General features: G+C 44.9%; 1 protein-coding gene across 8 annotated transcripts in view; it reads right to left on the reverse strand.

Annotated features, from left to right (window-relative positions):
- RAPGEF1 (Rap guanine nucleotide exchange factor 1) overlaps positions 1-12,587 on the reverse strand; it is a 125,764-nt gene extending 113,177 nt beyond the window's left edge. For 2 of the 8 annotated variants that reach the window (XM_034793573.1, XM_034793572.1), the window contains exon 1: positions 12,356-12,583. In XM_034793573.1, the coding sequence (XP_034649464.1) occupies positions 12,356-12,380 (25 nt within the window). In that variant the 5' untranslated portion in view covers positions 12,381-12,583. Of the gene's footprint in view, positions 1-12,355 lie in introns of all 8 variants that reach the window. The other 6 variants (XM_034793578.1, XM_034793577.1, XM_034793580.1 and 3 more) reach the window with 4 other exon arrangements.
- Between the last annotated feature and the right edge of the window lie 515 nt (positions 12,588-13,102).

Below are 13,102 nucleotides of genomic sequence, written 5' to 3' on the forward strand. Positions count from 1 at the left end.
GGTATAGCGGTGCAGTTGAATTGCTATAGGCTCTGTAGTGTAGCCATAGCCTAAAGGTGGGATTTTACACCCATTTAGTTAAATTGGTGCAATTTTGTCCATGGACCCTGTTGAATCAATTGAAACCTGGTTTACATCAGTTCACCTTGTGTCAGTAAATTTACAGGCACAAGCTAAATCAATAGAACCAATTTGAAACTGATGTAAGTGTGCCCACACAGGAATGACTTTACCTGGGGAATAAGGAGGAGCTGATGAGCTTCCAAGTAACAAAGAACCTATATCCACCCAAATCTTCCTAGGGCTTGTCTACATACAGAAATTGCACCAGTTTAAAAAACAATTTAAGTTAAAGCAGTGCAACCCCGTGTGGACATTCTCATATTTGTTTAAAACTGGTTATGACTGGGGCTATTTCACACCTGTGAATTGACCAATGCAAGGTAAACCAATATAAACCAGGTTTAACCCGATTTAAGAGTGTCCACACAAAGCTGCACCACTTTCACTAGTATAAAAATCACACCTTTAGTTAAACTGGTGCAGCTGTGTGTGTAGCCCAGGCCTTCACAAACAAAAACATAGGAGGAAAATATTTGAAACATATTACATATAAGCAGGCTTCTCTCTGAACACAAAGGATGAACGTTTCCCACAAGGAGTCAGTGGTTCTTTAAAGGGGCACTGTCAGCTTACTAATGTAAAAAAAACATTCTGATAGATAATCCATTTTAAACAGTGCTTCTTGAAATGTTTCTTAAATTCCTTTAAAATACTTTATAAGGGTTCTTCAGTTTCCCTAGGCATCATCAATGCATTTTTTTCAGGAAGCTGAAAACTTAAGACTGATAAAACATGGGGGGGGGGAGGGAAAGAGGAGGGGGATCTTTACGTGTAAACAGTCTGGCACAATGAAATCCATGGAACCTGTGAGAACTCAGCCCTTCCAGGGATCAAAACCAAAGTGTGCAAACTACATGAAGATGTAGAGGAAGCTGTCTGCATCATGTCCCAACACATACTCCATAATCCATTCCATTTATCTGCCCAGTAGCTCTGTTAAGTCCACAAAGTCCCCCAAATGACAAACTTTGGCTAATGTAGGTGTAACTCCAATAAAAAGGGACAGCCATCACTTCGGCAGACTTTTGTGTTTCAAATAGTATTGTGCTACTACAGTGGTTCTCAAACTTTTGTACAGGTGACCCCTTTCATATAGCAAGCCTCTGAGTGCGACCCCCCCTTATAAATTAAAAACACTTTTATATATTTAACACCATTATAAATGCTGGAGGAAAAGCGGGGTTTGGGGTGGAGGCTGACAGCTCGCGACCCCCCATGTAATAACCTCGTGACCCCCTAAGGGGTCCCGACCCCCAATTTGAGAATCCCTGTGCTACTAGCCAAAGTCCACATTTAAGAACACTGAAAGGATTCAAAGAACACTATCATCTGGACTTGGTAGAAATGCACTATAAAACCAGAGCTAAAATATTGATCTTGCCCTAAGCCCTTTATTGCATGACATTTATGTTCAGGAAACTTTCTAAATATGGAGTACATTCCTCAGGCTATTTTAACACCACTTGTACAGCAGGGACTGGGTGGTTTGGTAAATTAGAAGATGCATCAGAAAACAGTCCCAAAAGATTGGAGGATAAAACCACATACGCCACACAATGTAAAGGCAGTATTAAGAATCAGGCTGATGAGTAAATAAGATGATATTGTCTGAAAACTAGAGGTTAACAGCCGTAAAACCACACATTAAGTGCGTTGGTCAAATTCTATAATGATACACTCTACTTTCGCAAACATTCAAGACTGCAGCATCTAGTCACTAACTTTAAAGCTACGTGTGTTATGCATGTTTCAGAAATACATTCACATGACAAAAACTCAAGATACAAACCCTGCATACACGTACGAAATAAGTTTAAAATCTCTCCACTGTGGAGAAATTCGAATCCCTTATATATTGTTTGATACTAGGCCCAAGAGTCCCTATATTTAAAACTAACCTTTGATTTTTAAGTTTCTCCTGGGGGAATTCTGCACCACTATGCAAGGCAGAATTTGCGCAAAATTCCATGTTCCCCCTGCAGAATTGGGGCTGCAGAGCTGCTGGCCGCCACTAGACTCTGCCAAGCCCAGCTCGCAGGGAGCAGAGTGCCCAGCCCACCAGGGATGGCGGCTCCTCACTCTCTGGCTGCCCAGCTTGAGGATGGGAGAGGGCACAAGGGACCCAGCTCTGGCAAAGAGTGAGGAAGGGCAGGACCGCACAGCACCACATCCCCCAAAGGGACAGTAAAGAAGCTGGACGGAGGCAGCTGGCTCTGGGTGTCCAGGCTGGGGACTGCCGCACAGCTGGGCTCCTGGGGGGGGAAGGGGAGGGTGTGGGTGCCCAGGCTCTGAGGGTGCCCATGGCTGGGCTCTGGGAGGAGAGGGGTGCGGGTGTCTGGGTTCTGGGGGTGTCCCAGTGCTGGCTCTGGGGGAAGGGGGCTGCAGATGTCTGGGTCGAGGGGGTGCCCTGTGGCTGGGTTCTGGAGGGTGCAGGTGTCTGGGCCCGGGGGCGCCATGACAATGGGCTCTGAGGGGAAGGGAGTGCAGGAGTCTGGGTTCTGGGGGCCCCATGCAGCCCTCTCCAGCATCCCCCAACTGGAACTGGGTTGTTGTAGGGGTTTCTTTAACTCTTTAATCTTTTGTTGTTGTTCTTGTCTGTATTGTTGACACACTTGCTGACCGGTATTTTGAAATAAATTACCAAAATAATTGAAATACGAGTAATTATATTGTGTTATTTTGGCAAATAAAATATGTAGAAGTTTGCAGAATTTTTAGGCACAGAATTCCTCAGGAGTATTAAATCCACTCACTGCAGGACTTGAGTTCCATTTCTATCTGGAGACATGAGGAGTATCTAAAGGTCCTCTCTACAATACAAAATGGAATGCGCTTTCCCATGTTGGGATACAATCATATTGTAACATGGTCTCCTTTCACGGGAGTACTTTGTAGAGAAGACAGGCCCTTAGTATTTCTCCCTAAACATAATAATGCACTAGTGTTTCATCAGTGGCACCTGCAGCACTACCAGAGCCCTGACCTGAATCACATAATGTATGACAGTCTCAGAGCATTGGGAAAGCCCTAACTTGCATGAGCATAGACCCTATTCCTGGGAAAATAAAGCAAGATGCTGGAAAATGTTGGATTGCTAGACTATCATGAGTCGAAACCCCTGCACCGTGCCCTCTCCTCTGCCAGCTCACTCACAGCGAACTGACCATGCTCCTTGGTAGTTAAGGGGAAATAAAAAGGTGAAAGACGCATGCAAGTAGGAAGCTGCCCAGGACAGAGACAATTCTGACAGTTTAGCTACTTATAGGTCAGATACCATAATACTTGAAGTCACTTTGCTAGATTTGACATAACATGAAGTGACAACGTAAAACTGATTCTCACACACATATTGTATGTCAGAGTTCCCATGATATTAGAAACAATGAATGTTCAGATACAGACTATTAATGCTCCCTTTCCTGAACATCTGTTACATTTCCCTGTTACATCCGTTACACTTCCCTGTCCCCATCCACTTCCCTGTCCCCATCCACTTCTGCCTGGAAACACTACCTCCCAAGGTCCAGCAAAGAACAGTGGTAGCAGTGGCAACAACCACGAATGGATTTAACATCAAGGGATAATGTTAACAATGAGGGGCTGTATGCATGAACTGCAATACAATATAAAGGAACTGGAATTCAGCTGCTCTGTGTGCTGTGAGGACAGTACTGCTCTCTCAAGTAAATGAAATCTTGTGTAGAAGCATTTTTCTATAGGCACAAGCTACACATAGTGTTCAAAAATATCTTTAAGAGTACAGACTGCAGCACTGGTATTTCAGGAGCAAAGTTGCCAGGCAGTAGTAAAGTGGCAGTTTGTATAGCAGTGTTGGAGAATGTTCCTGGGGCAGCATGCTCCAACCTGTGAAAATCCCATTTTACCTATAACAGCTGACACAGAAAACTTATATTTAGATGTAAATAAAGATACATGAACTCCTGACAGAATGTATACTCGATTCATCCCAGCAGTTCTGACCAGATCCACTATTACAGCACCAGACTGAAAGAAAATTCAAATTAATGGAACGGTCAGGGCAATTTATGCCCCAAAATTAGGTTCTGTAAAATCAAGATTTTACACAAACTAGCATGAACAGAAACATTTCCATCAGGTTTTTGACATTTATTTTGTCCGCAATGGAAGCTGTTCATTGTTTTTAAAGGAAATAACATTCTCCTACAATATTTCCAACCCAAATGTTGAAAGATCCTGCTAATATACAGAAACTAGAAAGTGAGAGTGTGACTAGAAGCTGATTAGTCTATTATTTTCATTGTCTGAGGTGAAGTTCAAAAAATAGTGAAGCATCAATAGTTACAGTCAATGTTTGAAACAGAACAGAGAGGAAAATGAAGGACCATCATATCCAATATGGAAAGCTGTATAAATGGAATGTGTCTTTTTATCAAAAGTAGGCTCTGCTGGAACTGGTCTGGAAGACCAGACTCTGTGTAATATGGCTCTCTATGAGCTGAGGGGTGAAAACATTATCTACATAGCTGGCTACTCACCTGAGAGTCTCAGCTACACAGACACTGGTGGGGAGTGTCAATGCCACCATTTTTGGATGGCTGTCAAATACGGTTACTATGTCACACAAACTACAATTGTTGCGATGGCTGAATCATGGTATTGTTTACTGATGTAAATAGAGTAACCTGAGCTGAACAGACCAACCAGATTTGAGCCTGAAAACTCACTGCTGACACTAGAACAGCTGGCCTGATTTAACCAACCAGAAGCTAAGAAAGAGTCCTCAGAAAAATCTAATCACAGACAAAAGGGAGGAGGGTGTCCTAAAGCACTAGGTGGGATTACACTATTGTGGTATTACATTATTGCCCAGAGTCCCAATCAGAACTGCAGCCTATTGTGCTAGCCACCATGTAAACACAAGATAGGAGACCACAGTCCCTGTCTTGAAAAGCTTAGGACTGGTCTATGCACAGTTTTTACTCCTGGTGTAACTATTTCTGTCAGGCATGCAATTTTGTACAGAAACAGTTATATCAATACAGCGCCAGCACAGTAGGGTTCTGGTCCATGACTAGGGCTCTTGGGGCTACAGTAATACAAGTAACAACAACAACATGGATGCAATTATACTGGTATAAAGGTGCTTTATCCCACTATAGCTTATTCCCCTTCCTGCCTAGGAATAAGTTATACCAATAGAAGTACCTTTACATTGGTATAACTACGTCCACACTTGCGGGGGTTGTACCAGTCCAACTATATCAGTACAGTTAAAGCGGTGTAACTTTTGTGTGTAAGGCTACGTCCTCACTACAGGGGGAGGGGGAAGGGGGGGTCAATTTAAGATACGCAAATTCAGCTACCCGAATAGCGTAGCTGAATTCAATGTATTGGAGCTGACTTACCCCGCTGTGAGGACGGCAGCAAATCGACCTCCGCGGCTCCCCCATTGACGGCGCTTACTCCTACCTCCCCTGGTGGAGTACAAGCGTCAATTCGGGGATCGAATGTCATGTCCTGACGAGATGTGATAATTCGATCCCCGAGAGATCAATTTCTACCCGCCGATTCAGGCTGGTAGTGTAGACGTAGCCTAAACAAGGCCTTAGACTCTGAATTTCACCGGACAGATATAAAACAATCAAAAGTTGCCAATGTTCAAAAGGTAAAGGATAATATAAAAGTATCGAATTACAAACTAAACTACTTTCAGTAGGAAAACCAGTTGCTGCAGATGTTTCAGAAGCTGAGAAATCCCTTTGCTTGCATGTCTGTAGAGGTTTTTTGTAGTTAATGGAAAGTCGGCATAGAAGTACACTGGCTATTTAAATGAAAAGATTCCTTTCAGTACTAGGCAACAGTGCACATAAGAGGTCAATGGGATTTAACTTCTTTGCAAATTGGCACTGCCTCTACTACTGCTGAACCCCCTGAGCATTAGCTTCTGAAAAAAAAACCCTATGGGTAATTGGCTAGGGGGAAATGCAACAAATTAGGGCCTCTGAATTTATCCTAACTATGTAAGATAGTCAACGGGGGGGGGGGGGGGGGGCGGGGGAGAATGAAGGCTATTAAGTCACCTTGCCTGTGGCTATCACATGTAATTTATTAGCTTCTCATGTACATGGAAACTGCATGGTTTCTGGTGTTTTATCTGGCACAGAACAACAGTGATGTGTTCCATCATTTCACCTTCATTGCTGTACAAGGATGTTTTAATTAGTTCCGTCTGCCACCTTTCAATAGCAGTAGAGGGGAACACCGATGAATCCACTGGAACATGAATAGGCAATGAGAGCTTTGGATTCAGTCTGATTAGCCACTGGATGCCATTCCTACTGCCAGGTAATAAAACACAAATACATTTCCCGGGCTATGAATCAAGAGCTCCTTTAAAACAAATTTCAGAAATGGATCAGGTTTTACACTGACCTCTGCTTTACAAAACCACCATTAGCACAGCTGCAGGTAAGATGCTGTGAGAGTCTCTGTAAGCCCTCATTTTTAGCCGTTTATAACAACTATAAAAACTCATTTTGCCACTTTGTATACAGATTCTCAACTCAGAAGCAAATGTTACACATTAAAGAGATGATACACAGGGCAAGTTCTCTCTTCCTCTCCGTCTTTTGGGGCTTTCCTAACTTCCATATACAAAGATGATCCAGTACCACTGGAAATAGCACGAGATGCACCTACTAATGCAATAGACAGAGTAGTCATTGGGGTACTGGTGGAAGTATCAACTGCAACTCAAAGCTTTTAAATGCAAAACTGAAGCCCCAAGGAAACCTATAGCATAGCCACACCTTGAATCCATAGCACCGGAGCAAATGTCTTCTTTCACTCATGCAATAGATTGTGACAACTCAAGCTGGTACTGATAAATTACAGGCCTATTATAAATGGGGCATGTTTTTGCAAATGAAGCTGTGGGCCTAGATGAGACAGATTTGTGCCGTGTTCTTGATCAAAAGTAAACTTTCCATATTCTCTCTACTTGCCAGGAGGAGGTGAACAAGAGCCAGTGAGAGCTCCTGCAGGCACCTGTGGGATTACACCAAAAGATATTTTTAGATTCACTGAAATTCAGTCTCACTTTGTTAGAGAACACAAAATGACTGCCCACACCCAGAAAATAAATTTAGCCATTGTTTCCAATTTCAATTTTTTAGTTGACTAAGTCACAATCCAGCTGCCTCGCATTCCACTGGACTTCAGCTGTCTTTTTCCCCCACCCACTCCTTTCTTATAACCATTATGAGCATCTCAACCTTGCTCCTGTGAGCCCGCAGGCTACATTTTTTAACAGTGTGGTTTTGAAGCCAAGCTGTTTTCAAAACCCATCAAGCTTACACCCAACATCTTTTAAAAATGTGAAACACTCTTTGTACCAAGCTCTCTGGGAAGTGTCAAGTCATGATCTTTGCCTTGTATCTCTACATCCTGACTCTACACACAACTAGGCAAGACTTTTTAACACAAACTTAATTTTCAGTAAAATGTCTGTATGACGACAACATGGGAATGGAATTCAATGAAGAATGCAGGAGATGCTGGAAGTGTGAGTACTGAAAGATACCAACTGATCAGCCTTCCTGACGATGAACTGAGTCCATACAAGGATGCAGGCAGTGGAGAGCGTTTAATCTCCAGTTTCCAGGTCAAGACATTTCACCAGAAGATTATTACTTTGTTTGAAAGGCACTAAGCTGGAAAAGGGGCATTATGTTGGTCAAATGCAGAACTTCTAATTAACTTGAAAGTCTTCCTTCATATCTAAGAACTTGGTACAGTGGTGGAAACAGAGAGACACATCAGCCCAGTAAATCTGCCTAAATACAATTCAGTCCAATGTGGAAGGGACTGTGGAAGACTATATTGATATGAAAATAAGGAGTCAACATGGGATAATTTCCAGATTGAGCAAATGATGAAGAGGTGATGAAAGGTAGAAGAGTCCTTGATAGTTATGAATTTACTTTTCAAATGATCCAACAGGCAAAAAAACTAATGTACTGAGAAATTTCATCTCAATACTCCACCATTCAAATATGCACAATTCAACACGGCATAAGTCAACGTGAAAGACTCTGGCTGAACAATAAAGTTCCCATCAGGACGTATAAATTCTTGCCAGTTGCATTGTGTTGTGTCTTTTTATTTAACTATTTCCCATAAGAAAAGTTATCTTGGGATTTCCTGTAGAAGTTTATGCTGACAGCTTAAAAAGCAGGAGATTTTACAACTTTACTGAACTACTTAAACATATAAGAAAGAGCTGAAGACAACGATGTTTGATGCCTTCGTCTGCTGTGAAAAAAAATACCTGCAGTCGGCCACTGAGCTGAGCAAAAATTTTCATGCCCACCAGATAACACAATCGCCACAAAGCAACTTGTACCTATACCCCAACAACCTGCTTCTGAAAAAACAAATGTATAGAGGTGTTAAAGAGCTTCCTAAACACTGTTAAGGTTAAGAATGTAAGTATGCATGGAAGATAACAGCAACCTGTCATAAAGTTTCATTCAATCTACTGAAATCCATGTTTTCTAAGAGACTATCAAATGGACCCTGTTCACAGGGGAATTTTTGATTTCTAGGCCAAGGTTTGATTGCATTTTATTGCTCTCTCTTTTCCCATAGATTTGAAGGATGCAGGATAATTCAGCTCCCTGGAGTCTGTGATCCACCAGATAAGTAAATTCATGAATTCATCCCTGGTAATAAACAAATCAGGCAAAGTCTGCAGCTTTCTCTGCTCTTTCACAGCAACCCCATTCTGGATTTTAGCTCAAAATTGCAACATTGACTAGATCAATTGGGTGAATGGCACAGGTCTGGAATTGTGGTGTTATATCTGGGATACTGGAAACAGACTTCATACAAACAAAAACTAAGGCAACCCTGAGAATTACTGTAACTATTCACTGAAAGTCAAGGTTAAAAGCTGCAAACACAGAACTGGAGAAAGGAAGAGAAGATAATCTAATATGTATTTCCTACCTGAAATGGAGAACATAGAGGATTTGCTTTAAGGAAGTATTGAAGAGTCACCTGACTTGAGCCTAAGGGATGTGGAAAATCTAATGCCAATAAATTGAATGTATCATCATGCGTCGCATTGCCACATGGAACCCCATGTCGCCAAAGCAGTGCTCTGAACTGCTCTATAGTGACCCTGTTTCATTCTCTAGTGGTACTGACAGACTCCAAAGGGAGCCTTGTCCACTCTTCCTTGGCCAACAGGATGGCAGCTATTATTTATTATTGTGTCTTACTAGTTTTTATTAAATGCTATAGCTTAACGGTTTTTGGGATAGTTAATATCCTCTTATATCAGACAGAAGCAGGACCCCCACATACTGCAAAAGGTAAGATATGCTCTCTTTTTTTCAGCCAGACTGGACATATGTTCTCTCCCTCCCACTCAGTATGGATAGTTAGAAAAAAGTCATTCAAAGCCTAAGCCAGCTTTGAAGATATCCAGTATCACTTCTTATCACTGGCAACTTCATATTTAATTTGCAACATAATTGGATCTATCGTATATTGGCACTCTCATAAGAATGTCTACAGTGAAAGATGTATACAAAGTGCAGGCTTTAGCCCCTTGGCACCTGCTATATGGTTCTGTATTTCAGTGCATCTTTAATCTGCTATTGTACACTTTGCAATAGGATAGGGATAAAATTTCTCTCCAATGTCACAGACTATGTTTATTAGGTGACACTAGTGATTAAACTTATGCTGATTATAATACGTACCCTCCTCACCCTCAGTCCCATGAGTATATATTACTGAAGTGGCTGGCCCCTAAGTCTCCTGGTTTGACTTAGAAGTGGATTTTCTATCAAAGATTCTTTCCTTTGAGAAACAGAACTACAAACAGTTGAAGGACAATTTCCCTCACAGAGCGAACTGCCACAACAATGTGTGTCTGCTACAGACAATCTCCTGAACGTTTCTGCACAAAGGCTTCACCCACTGCATCCTCACAATTGTACATTTTACAGTATTTGCACAGGGCCAGGATCCTGCAAGATGCTCCAAGCTCTTCAATGGATTCTCAGCACACTGAAAAGTCAGGCTCATAGCTTGCCTGGCATCTGCGTTTTATACAATATGGATGGCCTCTCTGTTTATTGTTTATAGAGCAGCACTGCACTCGCCCCTCTCTGCAGACTGATTCATCTTCCTTCTTTGTACTTCTCTTTACTTTTGTTGCTGCTGGGTTATATTAACTATTCTGACAGTGTTATTTACTGCACACGAGTAAATAAAATGGGATCACTTGCTTATACAACTGCAGTTACTGCCTATGTTACTATCTATATTTATGAAGATCACAATCAAAATTCACCACTGCAGGTGCCAATTCCTTTGGAGCTGACCACACATCTATGCATGCTAACGCTTTCAAATCTTACCTAGTTTATCTGGGATGAACAACAATGATATACTAATAAACATTTAAAAAGTATATGCAGGATCCCAGAGTGTAGCATTTTGCTGTGATGCTATGGGAGAAATCCTAAGGAAATCATGCATGGATTAACATATGGTATTTCTGGAATCACACTTGTCCTATGATGCGATGCACACTAGTTAGACAGTAACTTAGTGCTGAGGCATGTCTCCAACCCTATGTACTGTACTTACAAGATGGCTAACAGGCAACTACATTCACCTATTCCTTGGGGCCGCTCCAGAACCATATCACAGGAAAATGCATTCTGATGCAAGACAGCTCAGAAGCCAGAACAAAATGAATCTGAATGATCAAAAACCAAAAACACTGCCACCAACGTTAGCACCTTTGCTAAAAAGATACGGCCTAACCAAAGGCTACTGAACGTGAATACTATACTCCTCACACTCCCCTGCTGTACCTGCCCCACAGGAAACTGTCTGTTCCTTGAAAGGAAAACCACAACTCTGATTTTTCTTGCTAATTAAATGCAGCATAATTAAACTAAATAAATTCACTGTTTAATTTGCAATACACTAATTGAATCTTTAAATATACCACTTACGCTACATGGAGAAGCAGGGGGCATTCAGCCATCTCAAATGATAACTGAGAACCTGACATGATTTCCAGGAGTACGGAGACAATATGATTCACGTGTAAATATTTTTCAATTATGTATCCAGGTTTAGAACAGGAAGAGCACCTTGCTAACTGCTCGTTGTACTGCAGTCACCCCAGCCTGACTCCAGAGCTTTGCAAGGAGGATAGGAAAAAGTGAGCAAGTTCTCTCTGAAATATGCCTACAGACTCATCTTTTCTCATCTGATTACCAACAACAGAAAAGTTTAGTAACTTACAATTAATCATCATGTGCAGGCCACAAACTTCACAGTGCCACAGGTTTAATTCAGACTGTTAAATTCAAATGACTGTCAACGTGCTGGGGTGTGCAAAACAACAGAGAGAGAGAGAAATAGATAAGATATTTATGAAATAGTCCTGACCTTCTCACCAGTAAGGGTGTGTGTGTGTGAGTATAGTATTCAGGTTCAGTAGCCTTTTCTGGGACAGCCCTATCCCAACAGTACAGAAAAGAGATCTAGAGAGAGAGAGAAGGTAAATATCTTGCCAGGAGGGTGCTTTCAGAGGCACAAGTCACTCGGAGTGATCCAATACACAAAGGTAACAGAAGCAAGACGCAGACCCGGGCAGTTAACCCAGGAAACCGCCGAGGGAGGGAAGTAGCGTTGGGACAACCTCTCCGTCCCCTGAGAACGGAAGGCAGCAGCGGGCAGGCAGGGCTAAGCGCACCGAGATCTGACTCCTGACAGGAGACTTCCCACCGCCAGCTCTTCCCCCTGCCGACGTGCGCTGCGAACACCCAGCCCGCAGAAACACCAGCCCCAGCCCACCACAACCCCCGGCCCCTCGGATGGGGGGTCCCCAGCCCAGCACCTCCCCCCCGCTCTCTCTCCCTTCCCCTCATGTGTCCTGCTCCCCGCGGGCTCCACATCCCCCGCTGCCCCCCAGGGCCCGTCCCCCCTCACGGGAGAGTCTCCCCAGCCTAGGACAGCCGGCCCGGCCTCCATCCCTTCCCGGCAGGCCCCGGGCCGCCTCAGGCGGGCTCTGCGCCCCCGAGCCCGGCCGGCGATGGGGAGCAGCAGCGTCCGGGCCCGGTGGAAGCCGCCCGGCTGGCCCCAGGGTAGGGGGAGCAGCGCCCGGCCTCCCCCGCCGCGGCCCCGGCCTTTCCTGCGCGCCCGCCCGCCCGCTCACCTGCTTTCTCGATCTTGCCGGACATGTCGGGGCCGCGCCGGGGGCCGGGGCCGGGCTCCGCGCTCCGACCCCAGGGCTCAGGCCCAGCCCAGCAGGAGCGAGCGGCCGGGGCGCCCTGCTCCGACCCGCCGCCTCCTGCTGCTGCCGGCCGGGCTGGATCCGGCAGAGACACTGCGGCGGCGGCCTGTAGGCTCCGCGGTGGTGGCGGCGGCGGCGCAGCCACCCCCCGCCCTCCGCCGGGCCGGGAAGAGACGGCCAGCAGCCGCTCACACAGCGCGCCCTGCCGCCCGCCCGGGGCACGGCAGCGCCGGGGAGACCCCCTGACACCCAGGAGGGACAGACCCCCTGGGGCACGAACCAGGGGTAAGCCCCTGATACCCAGGGACAGACCCCCTGACAGCTGGGGGGGGGGGGGGGCACTAGCCTGGGGAGAGCCCCTGATACCCAGGGACAGACCCCCTAACACCCAGGGACAGACCCCCTGACAGCTGGGGGGGGGCACTAGCCTGGGGTGAGCCCCTGACACCTGAGGGGGCATTAACCAGGGGAGAGCCCTTGGTACCCAGAGACAGACCCCCTGACACCTAGGGAGAGATCCCTGATACCCAGAGGCACTAATTCACTGAAAGCCCCTGAGACCCAATGACAGACCCCCTGACAGCTGCTGGGGTAGGGGGGCACTAAGCCAGGATGAACCCCTGACACCTGGCGAGAGACCCCCAATACCCCAGGGACATTAGCCTGGGG

This window comes from Trachemys scripta, chromosome 17, assembly GCF_013100865.1.
Source record: "Trachemys scripta elegans isolate TJP31775 chromosome 17, CAS_Tse_1.0, whole genome shotgun sequence".
Taxonomy (NCBI): Eukaryota; Metazoa; Chordata; order Testudines; family Emydidae; genus Trachemys; species Trachemys scripta.